The sequence below is a fragment of the Ambystoma mexicanum genome, chromosome 9, assembly GCF_040938575.1.
Source record: "Ambystoma mexicanum isolate Mex_15411 chromosome 9, UKY_AmexF1_1, whole genome shotgun sequence".
NCBI lineage: Eukaryota > Metazoa > Chordata > Amphibia > Caudata > Ambystomatidae > Ambystoma > Ambystoma mexicanum.
The window spans coordinates 1,188,176,955-1,188,202,817 of NC_090931.1; the positions used below are offsets into that span (position 1 = coordinate 1,188,176,955).

Consider the following 25,863-nt stretch of genomic DNA (forward strand, 5'->3'; position numbering starts at 1 on the left):
AACCTCTGGATTGGCAAGACCCAGTAGCCACTCAAGTACACCTATTCTTTTATTAGTTGAACATTTTTTTTTTGCATATAAGATGTTATACTATCCCAAAAGGGTTCTAGGACCAGACAGCTCCAGCAAACGTGCACCCAGTGCCCTAGCGCTGTTCATTCTCGCCAGCATAATTGTGACAAATGGGGATACATCATGTAGAGAATGGCGGGGTATAGTGCCATTGAAAGATGATTTTATACCAGGCTTCCCTAATCTGGATGAACCAGGTCAACTTAATACATTTCCCCATTAGAATGCCCAGTGCTTCTTGGGTATATCCCACTCTAGCAAACACTCCCATTTTTTCATGTACACCCAATACGGGAGTGAAACCTCACCCACAAGAATCTTGTATAAGGAAAATATTAATTTCTTCTTCCCAGTATGAGTGGTTATAAACCTCTCAAAGACCGTTAATTTTCTAGGAACAGCTTCTATTACTGCAGGATTAGAAAGCCAGTACCTAAGCTGTGCATATCACAACCGTTCTCCTTCCTGTACCTCAAACAAACATGTGGGCTCCTCGAAGGATCTAGCCAGTGTCCCTCCATCATGTCCCTCACCTTGAGACATACTATCCTCTGCCATTGCCCAAATGTCCCACATTCCATCTCTTGGGAAAACTGAAGATTCCAAAACAGAAGGGTGAAGGGAGCAAGAAAAGTGGAGAGATGTCCCTGGATCACCAGCCGATTCCAAATGTCAAGGCACTGAGCAAGAATTGAAAAGGAGTGTGGGAGCCCCTCTATTGCGAATCAACATGGGTGAAATACCATGTTCTTTGGAATTTCTTCAACTCAGGAGGGTCTACAACCACGTCATAGCTCAGTGCACCCTTCACAGAGGAGAAATATTCCTTTGCATATTAGTGTTTGCCCCACCCACAACGGCAGTCCAGCACATTTCGTCTACGTATCATTAATCAACAGTCATATGGAAGAAGACTTAAGTTTTGCCCTGACCATGTTAACAAAATTGGAACTAAAACCCATGTGTTCATGCATATTAAAAAGAAAGGACCACTCCTCCCTGTCAAATGCTTTTTCAGTTTTGAGCATTATCAATAGAGCAGGGTACTCCGTTATCGCACCTTTTTCAATTGAATGACATACACGCCGGATATTATCAAATGTTTGTCGAGCGGGGATAAAGCCTGATTCATCAGGTGAGATCAACATAGAAAGATATGGGGAAAGACGGTTCACCACCATTTTAGCTGAACATTTTGCATATTAATTAACGCAGTGGGTCTGTATGACCCACAGCTCGTTGGATCCTTCTAAGGTTTAGAAAAAATCACTCCCTTTGCCTCCTGCCCGAAAGGTGAAATGCCCCCCTCCACCATAAAGTAATTAAATAGTTGGGCCAAACGAGGGAGCAATTTAGTCTTGTATTTTTATAAAATCAAGCCGGATTCCGATCAGGGCAAGGCACTTTGTTGAGCAGTACAGAATTAATTGCCTTTGCTATTTTTTCCTCTGAGATATCTGCTCTAATGTCTCTCTTGCTGCCGCCATCAGTTTTGGTACAGAAAGGTCATTTAAATAATCTGTCTGTAAGGGGGACATATTAAGCTCTGATTCATGCATAGACTCATAAGAATCTTCAAACACATTGATGATGGACTCGTCATCCCATCCATAACAAAATCTTGGATGTCTCTATTTATTTTACAAATTCCTTGGGCAAACATATGCTCTCATAGCTGTCTAGCTAATAACCTGTCTGATTTATTTGTGCTAACGTAATACTTCTGCTTAACATGTAGCATAATCTTCTCCACTCGGCGCATGCACATTTAATTCCAATTGACCCTGGTTGGACCGAAGTATCTTTTTCAGCAGCCTGGCTTTCTTCACTGACAATGCAATCATTGGTTCCTTCAACTGCACTTCCAGGCCCTTTTCCATAGATACCTGCTGCTTATGCCTCTATACTCTTGCAGCAATAGGTTCTCCCCAGATAACTAGATTAAAATAATCCCATAAATGATCCCTATGAATCTCTAGTGGATCATTCTCCAAGAAAAATAAATCCATCTTTTCCACAATTTCATGCACCAGAACTTAATATTTTAGTATTTCAAAGGGAAACTTCCATCTCAAAAGGTCACTCTCCTGACCTGGTGTTCCCATGTTACCAACTCTGGTGCATGATCAGACAGAGAAATGGTGCGTATATGAATTTTGCAATTTCGGGACATGGACCCATGGACATGCATGAAGTACGTTTATCCCTTATCACCACCCTTTGGAACTGTCCAAACATCTTGAAGGGCCAAAGCCTCACATATCTGCAGCAAGAGGCCCGACAGACAAGTTACACCTACCAACCCATCCACATTACTAGGTATAGAGGTATCCTAGACCATATTAAAAACCCCAGCAAGCACAATCTACCCCACCATGAACTTCTCTATTTGTGTCAAGGCCTTCCTGAGAAATCCATCCGGACCCGAATTGGGCACATATAGATGCAACAATTTGTTGGGAACATTACCAATAAGAATCTGTGCCAACACATAATGACCCTCCAGTTCCACCACTGTCTCCCAAGCTTGAACATGCAGTGATTTCCATAAGGCTATCAGGAACCCACATCTCTTTTCTTGAGCATTAGCTTGAATCTTTAGGGGATATGACAGTCTGTTTCCAGTTCCTATCCTATATTGCTTCTGGATCGCCTCTGAGACGAATGTTCAATCTGCGGGATCTGTTTTCTAAATCTTCGCATTGTATCTCCAAGTTATGCTCAAGATTCGATAATTTTTCCAAATCTTTGTCTGTCTGCCACGAGTCATCCACCACCTCCTGCAGTGCTTGCTCCATTGTATAAATATGTGTTTCCCAATTTCCACCTTTAGCTCTTTCGTCAATTGTTTGATCTCCTCTTTGAGCTCTGTAAATTGGTTCTGGAAGGAGGACGTATGTTTTTTTTGCTCATCCTGGAGACACGGCACCAGGTCATCCTTGCTGATTGCCATGACGCCCACTGGCAGACTCAGGTATTCTGCCCCTAAAAGCTGCTTGCATTGACTGCTCTCATTCTATAGAGGGGTCTTTCCCCAGCACTGCATCAACTCGCCGGCACTTGGCTTAGATTTGTGGACTTGGGTCACACGCCGGTGGGCCTCCTTCGATTTAGGTTGCAACATGACCAAGCTCTTCAGCCACTAACCAAAGGCCCTCAACCTCTCTGGGCGCCAGATGGTAATTCCCAACAGAGACAAAACCCCCAAAAAGATGACAATTGAGATCCGCAAACCACCTGCAGTTCATTCATGGTCCAAACCTATCCAATTACTGCCCTTTTACCATGAGCTCTTGTTGATAAATACAGGCCACCAGCAAAGGCACACGTGAGACTCGTCCTCCCTACGCACTTCCACAGATTTTGGCTGACATTATTGGGTAAATCCTTCTCCTCCACATAAATTGGACAACTCCTAGAAAACAGGGAATATCCACTTCTAGCAGCCTTCACACTTCTGATTCAAGCTAAACACTGCGACTCCAACCTCCTGAGCTACACAGCTGGCCCAGCCAATGCTGACTGCTGTTCTTCAGAAGCAGCTACAGCAAATAATCCTCCCCCTGTGCCCTAGTAATGGTGCTGTTTGTTCTCAGCAGTCCTACGCAAAATAAATCTATGAGGAATGGGGTGGGGAGCTCTGTGAGCCCCAGGGCACAAAGGAGTGATAATACCCTCATTCCCCACATCACTGTTCCTTCTCTGAGCATTGAACTGCATGTTGATGGTAACGCCTAAATTCTGGTCTCGGGATTGCTGACACTTAATCACCCTGTTCTGGGCTGCTGACCCGAGGGCTCAACCATCGCTCAGCAAAGCCAGTGAACCACCCATGTTGAGACCGCTGCTGCTCAAGCTTCAGAATTGCCAGGGCAAGACCTCCATAATCCCTAGAGGGACCCTGCACATTCTGTGGAAAGGTAGTACTATATTGGGGGTCAGGCCGAATATCAGATGAGGTCCAGTGGACAGGGCCTTCTGTGAGGAGCCAGGAATGAGACATGGACATTGAGGATTCAAAGTGGGTGGCATAAACATTTATTAAATAATAAAGGATTTGAAAAATGCCTTACTGTCCTTAGTCTAAGAGGTATTTCCCTAACTCAACCGAAAACTGTCTTGTGTCAATATATACAAAGCACAAATGTCCTGTGTCCGAAATCCTAATCTAGCCCTATCATTCTAAAAGTAACTCTAAAGTGTTAAGTATATTGTCCTTGGCTTGAAAAAATTCACAAATGTTCAAGTTCAACAAAACGGTATACATCCCAAAAACGTTCCAAATGGATAATGTTCACAGATCCAGGGAATGATAACCTTCCCCAGGTTTCTCTGCTCCAAAACACAAGTTCAAGAGAATATGTTCTTTGTAGCCAAAGAGGATAAACCTCTCCTCTTGATGTTGCAATTTATTCCAGGGGAAATTAATCCCTTCCTCCAGTCTTTTCCACATTCAAGGAAATTCAGAATCCTAAGGGCATGAATCTTTCCTGGGATTCTCTTATTCACAAAACACCTGGTATACTCTCCTGCCAGGTTCTCCCACACAGTTCCTTGATACAATTTGGGTGTGAATCCCATACTCGTAAAACAGCTGCTATCCTCTCTTGCCAGGCTTTCTGATATGTTCATTCACTTTCAAGATCTGAGGCTATATGCTTTCCCAAAAGTTAATTTTATCATTAGTGTACTTGTATCTCCCACAACCACAAGGATTATCCAAATCAGTTTGTGATGTAAGCCCTAGGGAATTTGCCTCCTGTTCCTGTTAGGGACCAGGAATTACTTTTCCAGCTCCCTCCCTGGGCCTGACCTTCCACTGTGGGCTTGCCATCTTTAGGACGGCTCCTTTGGCTTCTCTGAACCTGCTTGGATCCTTCTCAGCTCCCAATCTCTCTCTCTCCAGTTTAGGCGGTGTCTCTCTGTGGCTGGTGTCAGTCTGTGTGACGCTCCAGGTTCTCTTGCCGGTGCAAAGCTCCTTTGCCTCACATCCTACTTTGGCGTCTCCTGCCTGTGAGAATGCATCTCCAGTCCAGGCGCTGACTCCCTCTTCCTTTGTGTCATTTAATTGCTCTTGTGTGTACCTGACAGCTTGGCTAGCTGGTCAGATCTCTTCACCATTCTCCACAGCTCCATCTTCAAACTCCAGTGTTACAGATGGGAGCTATTTGGAGCAAATCAGAATTTCTCCATCAGCTAGGCTGCTCACTTTGGTCCAGCTGAGCGATCTTCACTGTGGTTGCTCTCTTTCTCATGTTAATCTTTGATACTGATGAAACTACATGATGTTTAAAAGTTCTATGACTAAGTGTTGGAGAATATGGAGGGTTACTGTCACAATATGCCATGAGGGCCTAAGGTACTGAAGGGGTGTCATTAAAAGGGAATGTGGATACCATGCCTCACCCAATAATGTTGCTCCAACCCCTGATGGTCACCTCCCCTTATGTGCTCCTCCCTCAAATAGCCACCTCAAGGGTCCGGATCAGGTAGCGGCTGCCGTCCCCTGGCAACATGAGGAGAGGCTACATCTGGGAAAGGAGTGATGACATAATCGGATTCATCACACCTCACTCACACGTCTGTGCTGTAGCAGGCACCATCTTGCAATCAATGCTACCTAACTTTTAACAGGCACTTTTGCATTTCAAATGTAACCTCAGTTTCAAAATGTTTTTATTGAAGTGTTTTGTTCTTGCAGACCGAAGCAATAATCTTAATTAAGAAGCATGTAGCATAGGAAGATGGTGCTATGCAAAAACACATACATCCTCAGCTGCAACCCTTTCCACATTAAATTAATTCAAATATAACACTTACAAACTTCATACACTGGACAATAACACACATGATATTGTCAGCCTCACCTCCTCAGAGGCATTCTCCACTTCCTTACCTCCCCCCAGAAACTCAATGTCTCCAGAGCTCTGGTTCACTCTATGATGGACTACTGCAACAGCTGCTTCCTCAATCTGCCGCTTTCCTCTCCTCGCTCCCTTCAACTATTCCAGAATAAACCTGCAATACTTATCCTTGGCCTCAAGCCCAGGGACTCCATCTCTCCAGCCCTAGAATCTCTCCACTGTATGCCAATGGCTGCAAGGATCAAATTCAAGACCCTCTGCATCATCCAAAAGGCTTTTTTGGGGCCTGGTTCCCGTTACATCCAACTCTCGCTCCCTAAGCACCTCCGTGCTAAAGCCATTCCATCCTCTTTCTCAAACTCTCTACAGAGCAGATGTTTTTCCAAGCAGAGAGTGGGGGTTAGATCTCTCTTCAGCAGGTGCCTCCCTCTGGAATGGCCTCCCTGCCCCCCTCAGACTTGAGCCGGACGTCCTTTAGTTCCGGACTCTTCTCAAGACCATGCACTTCTCTACTTCCTTCACTTTCAACCTCCCTTTTTAATGCCCCCATATGCCGCTGCGGTTGGCGTCCTGGTCCCTTATGAGTCTGAAACGGCACCAGGCCCTCCTTGACCAGTCTATACCAGCACCCCCCAAACCAGCAATGCCCTTCCAGGCCCCGTTCCCTGACTATCCTGATGGTTTGGGCATTCCTCCATAGTCTGGCCCACCCCCCTTTTTCGCACTTAGACGGTGGTCCACCCGTGACATGCCCTGGCACCTGTCCCCCTTGGCTTCCCCAGCACGTGCCTAGTACCTGGGCCATTTCTTCTTCTCCCCCCCCTGCATTTGAATGCCCCTTCCCCTGACCTTCACTTACCACCTTTCCCCCTCCATCACTCCCCTCCTCTTTGCACCTCTGGTTACTGCACTTGCACAATCTGAATGGCACGTGGCCTAATAGGACCGTTAAAGTGCAGAGGGGCAGAGGAGAAAGTGCAGGGAGAGGGAAAAGGGGAAGTTCAGTCAGGCAGCACGTGCAACTAGGGCAGCGCAGCTCTGGTAAGTGCAAGAAGGCGAAGGGCTGTTGGGTTACAGTTACAGTCCTTAAGTGCATGGTAGGCCCAGAGGCAGTACAGGGGTGACTGGTCGTGGTGGGGCCTCGTACCCAATAAAACTCTGAGAGTAGTCAGGACACCAGTCGGCGCAGGAGACCGGCAGTTCAACAGGGGAGAGAGTGAGAGAAAGCAGAGGCGAAAAGGATGGTCTTGAGCTGTTTCCGGAACTTCAGATGATCATACACAACTACTCACCATCAATGTCAGTGCCGGCAGATGTCACACTCCGTACTGCTTGATGAGACTCCTCTGCACTTTTTGATTTGCTTGTGAACTTCGATGAGCATTGCAGACACTTTCCATCACTTTACTGTGCTTTGCTTCTAGTGCCAATACATCACCTACTCATCTGTACAGCCTGCAGTGTGCCAGTGCAGGTTAATTCTACCAGGGTTCTATTTAATAAAATCAGCATTCAATCATCAGTCACTGCAGACACATAGCAGCACTTCCCTGACGTATTAACTGATTAAATGCATTTTGACATTTTTGACGGAATGTTCCCAGAGCAAATCCGATGTCTTGCTATAGGATATTTATTAATCATTTTGCTAAAGATACAATGTAGTCGATCCTCAAAACATGTTGCACAAGTGATGACATGCGCTATGCATGTCATCACTTTAGTCAACAATGGTGCATTCAAATTCACTAACGGCCTCGGAATGTGAGCATCTTAGTGGCACAGATTGTAATGACATTGTTCATTTGTGCAAATCAGGAGGTGAATTTACAAATGGGATGCGCTCTAAAATGTGCTGAAAGCTAAGAAATCCCCCAAGCCTCTTGGAATAGGAACAAGGGGGCCAGGGGAGTGCATTTCATAACAGGGTCTTTGCTGACCCAGACATGCAAATTTGTTTTAAGAGGTTTGTACCGTTGCATTTTGATTTCTCAAACAGGGATTGCAGTGTTTTTTGTTTTGGTTTGTTACCAACTCGCAGTGACAGGTGCTTTAAGAGCCTGCCACCTTGAAATGAGAGTGCAGTACCCACATGGGTCCTGGGAGCCTGTAATGCATTAGTGTTGGGTGTGCATACCCGACACTAATTACATCATTTGCACTGCAGCACATATCCATGGAAATGTGAAGGTCAACTTTGAGAATAAGGTGAACTGTGCAAATGAGGCATCTTAAAAAAGTGTTTCCTCTTTGCTATTTTTTGGTGCCGCATTTTTGAGAAATGGCCCCAAAGCCTTAACATTTTTGTGGAACTCTTCTGCCCCGCCTAGGTTATTTTGAAAACAATTTAAAAGAAAATGCACCACCGTTATCCCCTCAAACAAATACAATCTCTAAGAGTGTCTGTGTCCTCATACATTCATTAGTATATTCATGTTCCATGACGAAAAAAAAAAAAAAAAACGTGCATTGTATCTGGTTGACATTTGGTTAATATCGCTTTTTTACAGGTGTACTGCACTGCTATCATCTAGGCAATGCTGTCGGATTTGTCCATAGGATTGCATGCATTAAACTGTCATATGGTTGTATGACTTAAGGTATTTGGCCTCCATAGTGACACAAACGGAGCAGTTGAGAAAATACCCAGGCCATCCAGTTTATTGCCATATTTTGTGTTAGCAATGTATACTGCAATCATGTATTTTATTGTTTGCATGCTAGTATGATGTGTTATTTTTAATGCACTGATAGCGAGAAAGTGTTATTTTCCTTTTTAACATAGTATATATTAGAACTGTACTAACCCTAAATCCCACAGTTGAATTGAGACGTAGTGTGTATACCACCAATGATAAATGCCAAGCTAGCCTAAGTAATACACGTTAATACTTAAAATAACAGGCTCAATAAATATTAGTTTAATGAGATTCAGCTGATATAAAATGTTTTGCCTTCAGGCCACTCCTGAATAAGATTCCAAGAACGATATATGGTAATTATATTTGAAAATAAATAAAAGTAAAACTTATTTAAGGTGATATATTTTCCTCTCAGTTTATAGAACCAGTTCAATTACAAAACAATAATGGAAATCCTTCTCTATCCTTTTTAGGCCATATATCACCTAGGCTCACTACCTGTGCCAATAGACCTTGTTTCCCAGGAGTGCTTTGTGTTGATCGTAAACCCCCTTATGTTGGATATGTTTGTGGCCGCTGTCCTCCAGGCTTTTTTGGAAATGGAAGAATGTGTACACAAGTCCCAAGGCCAGGTATGTCTTTCTACAATATATTACCGCTCTTTCCATAGCTTGACATGCATTATAAACAAACAGTTGTCATAAAAGAAAGTCATGCACATGCACAGGACCTTTGCATGTGAATGATATATATGTCATTGTATGAAGCAGCTGCATTTACAACGGTGGTGCTTTTGTTATTGTCTCCATGGAGTATAATCTGCCGGCCATTTCAACCATTTCAACCATTTCAACCATTCCAACCGATCAATGTGGCCAATAGCTTGGCCACATTGAAAGGTTGGTCTATTCCTGACAGATTCTTTTCAGAATCTTCACTGTGATTCTTCCTGACAGCAAGTTCAACAAATGCATGCGGTCATCTTGTGGAATGACACATTTAGTTCTCTTTTCTGATGATCACTGCCTGTGTATCATGAGTTCTTATTTTCTCTTCACTTTTTGCAATTTTCGCATCTATGAGAGAAACAATATATCCACAGTACCATGTTTAAGGCCTACTTTGTTCTCACACATTATTGATTTAATGAGTATTGTGAAAAGACCAGTACACTGACTTTGACATGAGGGGATTGGAACCCATCTCAGCTGGGAGTGGGAGGCCCACCAGGGAGATATCCAGACCAAGTACTTGCCATGAGGACAATGGTGGCTGTTGCGAGGGCCCCAGTTCCGGCCCAATCTTGTGCCAATCTGTTTTTGGGGAGTGAAATCCATGCCTCCGAATCACAATGCACGACAGAGCCTTCATCTTTGTTGCAAAGACAACCTGCCAGACCTGAAGGGAAGTGAGAACCCGATAAGTGAAAGCAGACCACCAGTGCCTTACGTGAACAGAGCTTCCAGGCTGGATCAACACCCAGTGTGATTTAGAACAGCGCAGGAGCTGCAGAACTCACACGACTGTGGCGTAAACCGCAACCCACTTCAGAACACCATCGGGTGATCAGCAGGAAACATGAACCAACGTGTAGACAACCAGGGATATGAACAGGGGTAAAAACAGCAAATAGAGACTTACTTACCTAGGGACACACCATCCACAGGCCTCCTAAGACAAAACACAGGCAAAGCGGACCCACATTAGGCAGCTTACAGTCTGTAACACCCTGCGGGTGGGAAAGACAGGGTCAGATTAGCCAGGGTAAATGGACAAATGTAATCAAGAGCAAAAAAGGAGGAAAAAAGGGAACAGAAAACACAAGTGCGTGGGTTGTTCTGGTAAAGTTTATATGCAATGATTATTTGCAAATCAATAACTGCCTCAAGAAAGGCTGTGTGCTGGGACCTATACTGTACAAATTATTAGCTGCAGATTTGAGTACAGTATTTTCTACTATAAACAACTCCCCCCACCCCCCAGCATAAATGGTACTTAAATACAGTGGCTTTCACAAGAAGATGACATTGCAATATTAGACTACACTCCGGTTGGCCTTCAGCACTCAATAAATGCATTAGCTGCATATGCCAAAAAAATGCCATGGTGATTAATACAACCAAGTCTAAAATAATGTACCTCAGTAAAAATGGTACTGATAAGGGTAATTACATCTGGTAATTATACGACAATCACCTGGCTATGGTGATTGAGTATTGCTATTTGGGTTTTGGGATTCTTGCTAACCCAGTTGCCTTCATAAATTGTTACAAAATAATGGAGAAAGTGGCTTGCTCTCAAACGTTTAATTCATAATCCGGGTGGGTACAACATTGAGGGTCTACTAGAGGTGTATAGTGTAAGTATAGTACCTACAATATTATATGGAACTGCAGCACTTAATATGAGACAGGTTGGTTGGCTCGACCAGCTGCAAGGAAAAATCCTAAGAACAATCATTAACGTTCCCTATTGTGTTTCCGTAGAAGCTTTGTGTTTAGAGTATGGCGTCACTGCCTTAAAAACATTGGGGTATGTGCAGAGAACCCTTCTATATGCAAAGGTTTTGGGAAATATATGAATCTCAAATGACCTGTACTTACATTTGTGCGAGGATAAAAGTCTTGGGACTGAAAACAGCTTAATTGGGGAACTTACAAACATGGCAACGACTTTCATCCTGGAATTGGGTTTGGCCGAGGATGTATTGACATCTGATCCTAACTATGTGGAAAAAATTAAACGAGAGGCTCGCCATTGGGACATTGATAACAATGTGGACAATTTGCACAGTAAATCCAGATGCACTGATTTTACAAGACTGAGATTCCAACAAGGTATACCAGCTCAACACACATTTTTTTATATTGCACATGCCTTTAAATTTGTTCCCCACAATGGATCTCTTGGCGCATGGCAAAGTATCCCCACTGAGGAACGTTTCTGTTGATTATGCCAAATGGAAATTGAGACAAGTTGTCATATATTGACAAAATGTAGAGTGTTGTGGCCTCTTTATAGTATAGGGTATAAGGAGTTCCTTACAAATGTTGAAGACTGTGCCAGCGACCATTGTTGGTCGACTACAATGGGTGAGGCATCGATAGCTATCACGACAGCAGCCTTCAACATATGGAAGGAAGTTGTGAAGAGACCTGAGAAATGATTTAGATACGTGTCAAATTGATTACACTCATTAGTAGTAACAAGATTTGCTCTTGTCCGTGGGTGAAGTAAAATCTTTGAGCCGTTTGAGCAAATGTGAAATATGATGTCTTCTTTTAAGTGTACTAAGTGAATATTTTATCTACCACATTTTAATGAAATTGCTTTTTTTGTGTGTATTAAATAATGTGTATAAAGTTTGTAATAAACTATGTGCTTAATAAGAAAAGAAGAAAAAAAAAACACTTTCAGTTTGAAGTGGCCAGATTGACATATGTCATTGACCTGAGGTACACTGACAAAGATGCAGAGATCTTAAGGTCAAGTTCTTTAACTATGGAAGCATACTTAGAAGGTAGACCTAACAAAGAGGACACTAAAGATGAAGTCCAATAAGATGTAGCTGAGAGGGGCCCACTACAAGCACCTCTGTCTTGTCCCCATTAGGTTAGAGGCAATTATTGCTCATCCATCTACCAACATTCTTCAGGCCCATCCTTAGCTGAGATGCCAAGTCATGCTGGCAGACATCTAGCCTGACGATGATCTGGGTGCCATCAGCATAGGAATAGCACTGGACACCCTATGACTGCATTAACTTGGTAGGCAGTTGGAGATAAACATTAAACAAAATGTGAGAAAGAGCAGAGCCCTGAGGGACAGCACAGGTCAGCGGAATTGCAGATGAACACTAGGGATCCGACGAGAGTGACTGGACATGGTCCAATAAAAAGGAGTAAAACCAGGTGAGCAGCTTGCTGGTAATACCTGCCTGTTCCAAGCAATCAAGGAGGACGGAATGTCCAATCATTTCAAAGGCAGTAGACAGGTCAAGTTGGATCAGTGAACCAACCCCATCCTGATGAAAAAGGTGGGTTAGATCATCAGCTACAGCACTGTTTCTGTACCCTGGCCCAGGCAGAAACCCGATTGAAAGGGATACCAAAAAATGAGTTTTCAAGAAATCTGCTAAGTAAAGGGGTAGCTAATAGTTGCATAGTAGATGGTAGTAGGGAAACAGGGTGGCAATTGGCAGGTAAGGCAGAATCCAGGGACATTTCTTTAAAAAGAGGAATAACCACAGCTTGTTTCAAAGAAGGAGTAATGCATCCAGAACCAACTGATTGATTAACTGTTCGGGGGAACTAGTGGTGAAATAGAAGCTATATCTTGTTTAAGAATACTACATGGTATAAGATCCAGAAGGGAGGCTGACTTCAAATGATTGGAGGCAGTGCTAATGTCTATAAATGTAAATTAATGAAAACTAGACTAGGCAAAAGTATGGCCAATAGCCTCAGGTAATATTATGCGATCAGGTGAGACCCAACATTAAAATAATTCCACGATTAATAGAAATATTCTCACAAAAATAACTAGAGAGTCCGAGTGTGCCTGTGATGGTAAAATTGCTTCAGTTGCAGCTGTACCATCAGCAAATGAGTGTACCATATCAAATAGCTCCTTAGGCCGATTAAGGGCAGACTGGAACTTATTAGTGAAAAAGTCCCATGTGGCCTCAAAGATGGCTTGTGAAGTAACATTAGCTTGCTGAAAATCAATTAACACAGTACGACAATATGCCAATTGCCACTGACGGTCGATTTGTCTACGAAATAGCCAAAGCTCCTTGAGGAATCCATTGAACCACGGCTCAGAAGGATGGGTATGTGCTTTAGAAGTGGACAGCAGCACAAGAGAGTCAGCTGTATGGAAGAAGGACTGAAAAAGTGTAGAGGAGCAGACATACACATCCACAGGAGATCCTACCCTCCTACTTCCCCTGTTTTGCACACATGAGACCATGCCCTTTCTAACATCAGCTATTGTACCAATAGCGCAGTGAGTATTTGGAAGAAGGTATCCATTAAGACAACCATATTGAATGTACCCTTGAGTTGATGACAGCCTACAGGAGGAAATCCCTGACAGAAAAAGTCCTGAAATACTGAATGAAGTCAATGTATGAATCCTAGAGAGAAATTACAAGGTAAAAAATCAAGTGAACCTTAAAGGTGTAAACAAAGAAGATTACATGGTAAAAAGAGCTGCAGAAATCAGAAGTATAATGAATGTACATACACTGAAATGCAAGATAGATCAAGCCATTGTATAGGCTAACTACACGTAGTGAATAAAATGCTGGTGGAGTCACCATTGTTGATAAACTGAACATTGGTATCATGAAATAAGTAAGCCAAAGAACCCTGAAGAGAAAATAAAAGGTTGTGTCATACTAGAATAGCAGGTTGTTGGTGTAGCTTTAGGAGGCAGTCTAGCCTGAAGTCAAGAGCTGAGAAGTCGAGGTCAGCTATCTACGCTGAAGAGGAACATGTGTGTTGAGGATGAATCCTCTCACGTTAAGGTGCAAGAAAGAACACAGAAGATGGTGAGTCTTAATTCATTCAAACATTTAAAAGCTTGCAGAATTAACTGTATTGTGGTCTCTTGTCACGTGGGTCGAGCTGAAAATAGGGCTTGAACTTGGAGTTCCAGGCATGATAGAGAGTGCCCTCACTCCCGTTGCATTCCTAGGACAAGAATACTCTGCAAGGGCAAGTACAAAGAGAATTCCATGGCAGAAGGCACTGGTGATGAGGGATGTTAGGCTAATTGGGTGGTAGGGCAGCTTCATGTCCTATCTACTTGCACCTGAGTCTTGACGTATGTGCTGCTAATTAAGCTGAATGTTGCAGACATGGCATACACATGCCAAAACAATTGTATTAGACCATCAATATAACAAAGGACCTTATAGCTTCAGAAATCAATGAAACACTGTGTAACTGATTTTTCTTAAACACGTATGAAGAGGTAGTCAAGAGTTGTCCACCTGATATCTGACAGCCAATAACAAACCTAGATCCTATATGATTGTAAATCTAAATGTGTCCCTTAACCAATCCCAACCCTTCATAGGTTTTTCACTATTGCCAAGTAGCATACTCTCATTCTGATGCACAAAGAGATTATATCTTTGTATTTCATGTGGAAATTGCTGAGAATAAGCGTACATCCATTGATGTTCATTGTAACTCCCTGTTTTAGATAATTGCTAATAAAACAGCAACTTGCCATATTTTTGAGTTTGTCTGGTTATTTGGACTCAGAATTATTTTGGTGTAATCCCAACCAGTAACAGATGTACGTTTCCAAGGTCCATTAGCTCTAAAGCTTCAACAGATCTGTGTGCTGTGAGGGCACACTGTACTCATTGATCTGTGCTGAGATTGTAGCTACCTCCACTGCATACTATTTGTGCTGTAACAGGCCTTGCATAGGTGACAGCCTAATATTGGCCTTAACTGCAATAGAAAATGGAACAATACAATGATCAGTCCAAGGCACATGAAAAACTGAGTGTGTTTTTACAGAGGGGTAGATAAAAAAGATAAGCTATGAGTGTTACCAAGGTAATGTGTAGATTATAAGACTAGCTGTTGGTGGTCCAAATTATATATAGCACAAAGGGAGTGGCCTGAATGTCAGAAGGGGCATTCACCTTAATATCAAAATCACCAGCTATCATCAAGTTAATGTAGCGGATCTGTAGGTCAGCTACAAATCCTAAAATGACTGAATCAAAAGTAGGATCAGAACAAGGGGACGATAAACTATGAGGAAGTGATATGTAATAGATGCAGAAACGAAAACATGAATTCAAAAAGTTTCCATATTAAGGGAATGAGTTGGGGGGATAACCATGCTGGTGAATGAAACCTTGAAGATGAAAGCAAGGCCCCTATTAGGATGGGTGTAGATTTGATCGCAAAAAAAGATTTAGTAACTAGCAGGAAGAGCTTGAACCATGTAAAGATCCGAAGAATCCCAAAGCCAAGTTTCAGTCACTCACTATGTCAGGTTCATAGTCGTGTAATAGATCATAACAATTGGCAAAATACGAAGAATCTGAGCGTGCATTGAATAAAAAGCAATTTAGCCGATCTGGTAGCAAAATTACCCCTTAAATCCAGGCAAGCTTGAAAGCCCACAGAGAAAATTGTATTTACTGGTGCAAGCTGAAATAAAGCAGTAAATAAAAAGGGAGGTAGAAAGGGCATAGTGGATACTCCCTAAATATTAGATTGTATCTTAGGAGCACCTTCAACATGCAAGGAGCGTCTCCGCTGTGCTTCGGTGAGTCGAACCATTAGACCGGTAGGCCGAGAGTATAGCTGAAAGGCAACTTGTTCGTCTTGGAAGCAAGACAATGCATAGCAGCACAGGATCGAATCCCGGGCTCACTCTTAGAAACTGGTTCCTGGTGTTAAGGGTGTAATAAAAGAGAACAATTATAAGAATAATAATATTTAATAATATTTACACATGGTATCATCTGTAGCCCATCCACGAATGCTGTTGAATGAAAATACCAAAAATACTATGCACTGTGTATGCAGGTCTGAAATAAAGAAATACAAAAAACAGGGAAGACCCCAGGCACGAGAATCCCGTGCTTCAAGGATTCCAGCTAAGGCAACAGTCTTGACTACAAGGAACTAAAATAAACAAAATAAATCATGAAAATCAAGCAAAGTACTTAAAAGAAAATAAACAGAGGACGAAACGTGCAGTAACCCTTGCTTAGCAAAACAAGTGTTTGCCAATAGTGAAAACCCAATTCCCTCAAATGTACCAATAGGAAAGATGATCAGGAGAATTAAATTGGTGCCTGAAGAGGCGACCACTGCACCTAAGTGGCGGTACAGCATGACAATGTTTTGAGGGTCTTAACTCCAGGGTTAGGAGGTACATGGCACATCAGAGTGTGGCAGTTTCCATTAGCCCATGTTCTAAAATATGTTTTTTTTTCTGGCATCCTAGGTGTCATCACTCCTCTTGCTAAGGCTCATTTACTGTGCCTAAAAATGTGAAAGTATGAACTTTAAAACTGAGTTTCTAACCTTTGTTTGATTTAAATTAATTGCCCCAGAAAGGGATCTGTTCTGCTTAGTTTCTTTGGCAATTTCATGCACAATAATGCTACACCACGGAAATCATTAGTGTCCAAAGTACTCATGTGAGGGGATGCCAAAAACATGTTAGAGTGTTCCGACATCAATGATGAGAGAGTCTGAAATGTTATTTACAGAGTAACGTGCAGAGTAACAGTCTGCATCAGTGTGAGAGGACGTGCTTTTTGTTTCCCTGCTCTGCTGCTGCTGCTTTTCTTCATGGAGGGCTGCTTTAAGAAAACAACAAGACCCACTGACTATAAAAACCCTTCTTCAGCGCGGAGCGCACGCGGAGTAACGTACAGAGTAACAGTCTGCATCAGTCCGCAGCGGGGAGCACCCACACGGCTCGACTGATCGGTCGCTGCTGACACCGTTCCAGAGGTGGTGAGGTACTTTTAACATTCATAACTTCTGAGACTGTGATATTATGCTGAACACCTGATATGTGTCTGAGCCCCATTTCTGCACTTTTACAGTCTTCACTAACTTTCATTAAACTGCAGAGAATGGAAGAAGAATCCGACCAACGCTGTCTTAGGAGCCATACGAAAAAAAACTCTGTCTACGTTGCAAGCTCTAAATTTAAATAATTCTACCCCTGCGCCCGCGTCTAGGATGGGGAGAGTACTTGAATCTCTTCCTGACTCTCCTGATCCCTTCGACTCAGCTGCAACCATTGGGTCCCCCCTCCCTGTTCCCCTTTCCCCCTTTCCCTTCCCTTCGCCCTGGCAGCTCGAGTCAAACAATGCCCGTACTCCCAACGGGTCTAAGTGGGAAAGAAAATAGTAACAATCACTTGCCGGCTTCAGGCGGCTTCCTAGCCTCTTCACTCCATGTAACTTCAGCTCCGGTCTCGCTCCCCCCTCCGACAGCCAAAGGGCGAGGAACCCCTCCACCAGTGGAGCAAGCGCGGGCGGACCCGCTCGCCAAAGCCATCCTCCCCATTACCGCCTCGGCGAGTGGTCTAGCCAGCGAGAGGATCCCAGGATCCCTCGCGGCGCGTCTGATGGCGGTGGAGGAGGCAGGAGGAAACGTCCAAGTGCCGCCACAGGAGTTTCAAAACCCATTGATGGGACTCACAGGAGAAACTCCGCACATGCTATTAGACTCTGCTTCAATTTTGCCGCGGGACATCAGCGTAGAGGCTGCACCCGACGGCGCTGGGGGGTGTGACGCCCAGTCCATTTCCCAGGACCAGCACCAAGGACATAAAGAAAGTACTTGCCATCAGACCATTTTGGCCATGGTCCACCTGCCGTCTCAGGGAGCACTGCCTGAACAAACTGATTCAGTCAAAACTCCGGCTTCATCGAGGGCATCACCTGCGCCCAGTGAGTCACTTCATAAGTCTTTATCGTATCTTCCTGCTGAATCAATAAAGATGACTACGGTACAAGCACAAAAGGCGATTGTGGACCCCGTCTCTGACATGGGCCCCCACGACCATAGTGTCACCTCAATACCTAACTCAGACTCAGACACCGAACAACAATCCAGGGCTCTGGACAATCCAAGGTCAAAACCGAATTCCCCAGCAAACAAGAAGTGGATACAGTACAAAAAAAGAGGAAAGCCCAAATCAAAACTCTTTCTGGGACAAGCAATTGCAGAAAAAACGACTACACAAAAAAGAAAGGAAGAGCTCAATCCAAAAGAAACCAAATCAACCAAAAGCGTGGCCATTCCCAAAAAACGGGGGTCAGGAAAATGCTCTCTACCAACCCCACTCCTTTCCAATGCCCTCCTGAATTTCTTCAGGAGCCAAGGAAAGTGAAAACTATCCAACGAGTCTGAACTCTCAGACGCGGAAATTTTAGAAGCACTGGGCGAGACCCCTCCGCGAGCCAAATGTAGAAAAACACTTCCTCCTCAAGAGCAACTTCATGATGTGAACGCCTCTCATGGCTGGAAACACTACATCTACAGTGCCCCGCATTCATCGCAAAATAACAGCAATGACAGAAGTCCAAATGGGACCACCAATTCAAGGATCTTCCACAGCCACAACGCCCTTTGCGAAATTGGCTCCGTTAAGACCGGACCAATCGAAACAAACACAACATACAGAGCCGCACCCAGGTCTATCCCATTCCAACCCAGTCTTCCTTCACCCAAGGCCACAAAGTCCATTGATAGAAGCGCAGGCTGACAAATCTAATCCCCCTGAAGTAAGCATCATGGACAAAACAAGAGACACGCCAGCAATAGAAGTCCGGCCGGCCCAGCATGGAATGTCAGACATACTGGATCTGCTTCAGCCAAAATCATACCCAACACACAGAGAAATTAGCCCACAATCTTGGACCAAAGCTCACTTATCGACTCCGACTGCACGGCCGTCTATACAAGAACAATCAACAGCCCCATGGTGTGTGGGCAGCGGCCAGTGGAATTCTTCTCCAAGATCATTCAATCTCCCGGAGGATGGCGGTCCGGCAGTTAGACATCGGCACTCAGTTACAAGCACTTCAACAACAGACTGCAGAGAAATACCCGCAAATAAAGGAAGGCCAAATGAATCCCAACCACTCAAGCAAATAGATTCACCGAATAACAAGAAAGACAGGACAACGATCATGTCGGCAATAACTATTGCAATGGCACCATTTTGTAAACTTTATGAAACCTTAGGCGACGCCTCGTGAGACAACACAGCCACATTGGCCATCATACAATCAAAGTTGACGTTTCACGAAGGCTTCATAAAGGCCATAGATTTGAAATATGATATATCACAAAGGAAAAGAGACAGAATGGAATCTGAGTGTGAAAACGACACAGTGGCCAAAAGCCCAAAAGATCTTCCACTGGGGCAGAGGGAATCAAAATCAACTCAGACGCAGCCAACGAAAGGAAATGACGAGATTGCCCAAATATATCTTAATAAACCAAAAACAACTGCAACAGTGAGCAGAAAACAGCCAAAGATCAACTCCATGGCAACTCAGATTGTTAGTCAAAGCCAGCGGCAGGAGAAAAAAGCCCTTACACTGGCGGAGAAGGAGCAAACAGAACCACCGATTCAATCGCAGATACACGTAAAACTTGCTACGGTCATGACGGAGCCCAGGCCGACTGAAGACACTCTTAAACAAGACCCAGCCCAAAAGAAGGCTGTCTCATCAATTGATCTAACCCAATCACCCAAATCTGCAAGCGATTTCCTGAATTCCAGTATTCTAACCAACGTGTCTTACCATATGGAACAAGAGGTCCCCAGCGACTCCAGATCTCTCAATAAGGCAGAGTCAGGTCACAGCAAACCCCAAAAGACTACAAATCCCGCCAAGAAGATACCAGTGTCAAGTACCACGGAAGGCCCCCTATTACAACACCGAAGTCAGACCGAACGCCTTCCTTCAGCCTCAAAAACAGCAACGCCTGCTCTGCCTATAAGCTCCTCAAATGAATCACCTCATGGAACTCTTGTGAACCAGACTGTGAAGCCACATACACCAGTACAAAAAACAGAGGCGACTGTAACTACGGACAAATTAACGCGCCTGTTTAAAATCGAGCAGATCTCAAGCATAGACAAATACATGGTTCTAAACCGTAGAACAGTGCTAAAAATCACAGCGGCCACATCTGGTCTAAATTACCTGAAAACGGAAGATTTCAAACAAATAGAGCCATACCACAGAGACAACAAGGCAAAAGCCTATCTTCACATAAAAACAGCGGCAATCCAACACCTGAGTCGGGATGTTGAGAAAGAACTAAAACTGGCCGGATTTCTGCTATCCGAAAAAAAAAAAAACTCCATTCAAAAAAGGAATTCAGGAAGCTCCGGTAGTGCCAAAGAGAAGGTTGTCACCCAGTGCATCTGATCAGCACACCACCCGCAGAGCGGAATTGAAGGCCCACTTCGGGGTTACACTTGAAAGGGAAAAGGGATCTCAGGTAGATGAGCATAATACATCGCGAAAACCAGACCTGAGGGCAGCGCTTGGGAGATCCATAGAGAAACATTATCGGAAGTACTCGGCTGATACACCGGAGGTCTTCCCAACCCAAGACCCCCAAGACAAAAGTAGGCATAGGCCGGACCATTCATCACTGGCTAGATACCGTGGATACCAAAGAGCAGAAAGGATAAGAGGCTATTCTCCCCAAAGAAGAAGACTGACTAGCAACAGAAACCGCAGGTATCAGTCGCCGACCATCAGATTCCCTGATACAGCGGCCAACACTAAGAAAGATCTGACCTAGGGTGGACCGTGGAACTGGCTAAAAGGAGCGCTTACTTCAAATCGAAGCAGAAAGCAACTATCTAATGAAGCCAAACAAGTCGATTATTCAAAGGTGTTGACGTTAGCCTCGTGGAACACCAAAGGCCACGCACACCTCACCGACCCCAATAGTGAAGTTCTTGGCCGCTTTGACATTCTCTGCCTCCAGGGGACTTGGCTTGTAGAAAAACCATCCATGGAAGGATTTGAAATTTAGGTCTCCCCGGCGGTCAGAAGACTGCTTTCCACTGGCTTATTCATTGCTGTGAGGACAGGCCAAAACCTGAAAATCGTCAAAACCATCGTCAGAACCTACCGGATTCTGGCAACTCTTATCGAATGGACCCACTTCTTGGAGAACACAAGGCAATGGACTGAGACCTCACTTGCAGTTATCACTACTTACTGGAACCCACAAAGAACGTTGATTATGGCTTTCTGCCAATCCATGGCCAATACTATGAACGCCACTGTAGTGGAGTGGAACACCACGCATGTTATAATATGCAGCGATCTGAACGCCAAATGTCTCCACCCTAAAGAAGCATCTCTGCAATCAGTTGCTGCGTTGCTTACGGAATCAAGGGGCAAAGCCTGGATGAACCTGATGGCCTCAAGAAATGTACACAATGCGGCATGGATCAAAGAGTGGCAAGCGCAAATCCCCACTTGGGAACGAGGCTCCTCCATGGCCACCCTGGACTATATTTTCATCTCGAATGATATATGTTCATACATCGACAGCTTCAATGTGATCAAAACAGACCGGAGCGACCATAACATGCTCACCCTCAGATGTTCTTCGGCCTCTCGAGAAACTACAAGCTACACAGCTTTGGTGGAGGCAAATCCGACTCTGCCTTACTGCCACCAGTGTTAGAGCTATGATCCAACAATTTGCCACAACCGGGGACTTATCAACGTTCTCCAGGACATCGCAGATACCTAACTATATCCCACTCCTGATTAAGCACAAGTCCAAGCAGAAAGATGAAAAGCGTATCTCGTTCACCTACAACCACACATATCACAAAATAATAGCTGAAAAAAAAAAGGCGGTGAGAAAAACGAAACGCAATGCAAAAGCAGACAACTCCAGTCAGGGGTGGGAACTATGGAGAAAGGAATACAAAAGCTACAAATCTTGGATCAGACTACGTAGGGCAGTTTTGTATCAAAACAACGCCGAAACCCTGATGAGAACACTATCAACTAAAAAATCAGCTGACTTTTGGGCGTTGATGAACATTTCACAAGGAAACACAAGGTCAAATATGATCAATTCAGTCTCGGAACCAGCCTGGGTCGAATTCTTCACACATCTCTTTGCTCCTCTGACATCAAATGCGACCCCCAGCAAGGCTCTAAACTTGGCTCCCTGGGTGGATCTTTCTGCAAAAGCAGACATTGCTGTGGCCATTCGAAAGCTAAAAACCTCTAGAGCCCCAGAACCTGACGGCCTGACGAACGCCGACATAAAAACACATATCACAGAATGGACAGATTTCATCAGTCTTCTGTTTAGTCGATGCAGAGCTACCAGACAGATTCCAGCGTCTTGGACTAAAACTACTGTCATCCCAATTTTCAAAAAAGGAAGCAGAGAAGAGCAAGCAAACTATCGACCAATAGCCCTCCTAGATATCATGGTTAAATTGTTTGCCACTCTTCTCCAACACTTCCGGCGCTGGGCGAAAACGGCACTGTGTGAAGATCCCTTCCAGCTGGGCTTTAAGAAAAACGGTGGAACGGCAGTGAATAGCCTCATACTCAGCATGATCAAGGCAAAAATAAAGCAGGGAGCACCAACAGTTTACGCGGCCTTCATAGACCTGTCGCAGGCTTTCGACAGAACGCTCCTGTGGAAAAAGCTAAAAGGCTGGGGCTGCCCAGAAGAAATCTTACATCCTATCATAGCCCTCCATTCGAACACCACCCTATGTGTCCGCCTGAACAACCATGGCATCCTCACCAAAGCAATTGCAGCAGAAAGATGAGTGAAACAAGGATACCCGCTGGCCCCAGCACTGTTTGTAGCCTTTTTGGGTGACTGTAAAAACTCAGAAGCTAATGTTCAGAGCTTTCCCCCAAAGCTCGGCAACACTGTGGTGTCTTGAATTCTTTATTCTGACGATATGATCCTCTTAGACCAGACCCAAATAGGCCTCCAACATCAGCTGGACAATTTGGCAGAGTACATGGCCTCCAATAACCTCACCATAAACAACGGCAAGACAAAAATCATGATTTTCGCCAAGAATCGACAACCTAAGACCGCAGCTCATATTTGGTCAGTGAACAAATGCCGTATCAAAGTGGTCCCTCATTTTAAATATCTGGGAGTCATTCTCGACGGAACATTACAGGAGTCCCAAATGCAATCATATCTCTGGGACAAAGCTAAGAACCTGACAGCGCAATTGAGACTGATTGACCATAAATTCGGCAAATTTTCATTGATTCCTGCAATCAATTTCTATAAAGGAAAAATAGTTCCTGCCTTAACATATGTCATGGACGCCACGATCAACATGCCGAGTTCATTCTGGCCAAAATTGGAGGGCTACATTTGGAAGTCGATCTTGGGTCTACCTAATTCTATCCCGATCGCTGCTGTCAGAAGAGAGATGCGCCTATTGCCGCTGGGGGCCACTGTCAGTCTGTCCTCACTCACTATGTACAGAAAGACTCTCATCCAAGACGGCTTGCCGATTTTTCACACCATTGGCAAATAGCTAGCGGCAACCCAATGTGAGGGGATTCAGAAGTGGATTAAGTGGCAAGAAAAGAAACTGGAAGAGGTGGTTTGCACCAAAGAGGACTTCATTTCCATTCCTCAAAAGTGATCCAAAAACTGAAATATCAAGACTGGATAGCCACGGGCGACCAAACATCGGCGATAAAATCCCTGAAACATTTGCCGCTAACATACAATAAGCTAAATTCTGCTTTGGCTTACTGCAAAAAAATGTCCGGACAAAAAACTACAAAGTGTCTTTTTGAGAGCCCGTCTGAACCTGCTGCACACTAGAGAGATCTTGGGTATAAGAAGTCAGGCCACTATTAGAAAACATGAAGACTGTGCCTAAACGAGGACTCGAAAGAAACGGTCCGACATCTCCTGCTAAACTGTCCCGCACTTAATCTAGAACGCTCGGCAATTTTGGCACCTCTATGGGTAAACTCCATTTTGGTAGAAGAAGACACTTGGTGGTGCCGACTTATTTCTGGTGAAAAAGCACGATGGGCAGTCGCTACAAGCAAACTAATGGAATCAGCCTTCAAAAAAATAAACGCTAAGATCCCAGCCAGCGGCCAATGATCAACTATCACATCATCTAATTACATCTTACCGCAAACCCATCGGGGTAACTTGAGCCGAGCTTTCAGACGGGTCTCTTACTGCCTAATGAATGGTCCCATGAAACACCCCCTGCACTTGATGCGGCCGGACTCAGTGCTACGCTAATTACTCAGGGCTGACTAAACCAGCCAAGCGAACATGACGCATAACTGGGAACCATCAGCAAATTGCCGGAAATTGGTAGAAAGTTCATATGTCTGCACATGAAAAAGTTCATATGTATGCGCATGAAAATCCTATTTCGCTGACTTCCCCTTGTAAAAATAATTTTTTGTGTTTTGATTATATACAAGTAAATAAAAAAGAAAAAAAGAAAAAAAAAAGAAATGTTATTAGGAGCACTAATATTTCCCTCATATATTCATTATGGGCACTACAGTAATATAAATCAACATCTTTCAAGGCTCAACCCTGTCTTGTCATAGCAGCTGCAAGTCTCTTGGTCACAAAATTGATTGGTGGAAGGTTTTGAACGAATCTGTACCACTGGCAATGCTCTGGGCAATCTTCCACACCACCGTTTTTTAGCCCGTCTGCCAAAAGGGGTCCAGCCATATGCAAATCAGCCAGGTACTGTCACCAATGGTAGCAGCCCAGCCCGAACTGCTAGGCCAGGTCCCCTCTGCACGGAAACACAAGCAACCCCAGACATGTTTCGGCCTTGTTGGGCCTCCTCAGTGAGGTGCAGCTTGGTTTCCTATGGCGCAGCGAGCAAGGGTCCCACGTCTGGGCATACCCTTTCTCACATAGTGCGACAAACTGTGACCACAAAAGTGATGGGTGGAAGGTTTTGAACAAATCTGTACCACTGGCAATGCTCTGGGCAACCTTCCACACCACCGTTTTTTAGCCCATCTGCGCCATTGCAAAAGGGGTCCAGCCATATGCAAATCAGTCAGGTACTGTCACCAATGGTAGCAGCCCAGCACGAACTGCTAGGCCAGGTCCCCTCTGCACGGAAACACAAGCAACCCCAGACATGTCTCTTGGTCACCCAGCTGTGGCATAACTTGGTTCTTGCATATTCTTTCTCTTAAAACCTGTGTCAAAAACATAGCTCAAGCTTCTAAGCAAATATTGAAATAACAGTTAAAATATGTATAGCTGTTCCCTCCAAGACTGGCATAGTGAGCACTGGAAGTGGCACCACTCTATAATGCTAAACACCAGCTGTGCCATGGTATTGGGCTGAGTCTTGCCAGCATGAGGACTTTGAGTATGTTGCAGATTTGTCGGGGCATGTCCGAACAATCAGGCCACTGGCCATGGCCAAAACAATATGGACTGTGATTTATACAACTACTACTACTTCTAAAACTACTCATATACTCGCACACCAAAATGTATACTCTGCCTCTCCCCAGGGTTCACATTGTTCAAACTACATAACTATTAGACCCAAGTAAAGGCCAGATTGTTGGAGGCATTGAACCTAACAAAAACATACTCTTGTTACCATGCCCTACACAATTTGGCAATAGCCACGGTCACACTTCCAGTTCCATTATGTAAGTATTAAACCCAAATTAAGCATTGTTGTAGCATCATGCAACACACCACCATTCT

The 25,863-nt window shown here is 44.2% G+C and overlaps 1 protein-coding gene across 1 annotated transcript in view; it reads left to right on the top strand.

Annotated features, from left to right (window-relative positions):
• Window positions 1-25,863, top strand: part of LOC138489003 (von Willebrand factor D and EGF domain-containing protein-like) — a 3,370,177-nt gene that overhangs the window by 2,755,972 nt on the left and 588,342 nt on the right. The window contains exon 20 of the mRNA XM_069616529.1: window positions 9,052-9,210. Within this exon, the coding sequence (XP_069472630.1) occupies window positions 9,052-9,210 (159 nt within the window). The remainder of the gene's footprint in view (window positions 1-9,051; window positions 9,211-25,863) is intronic.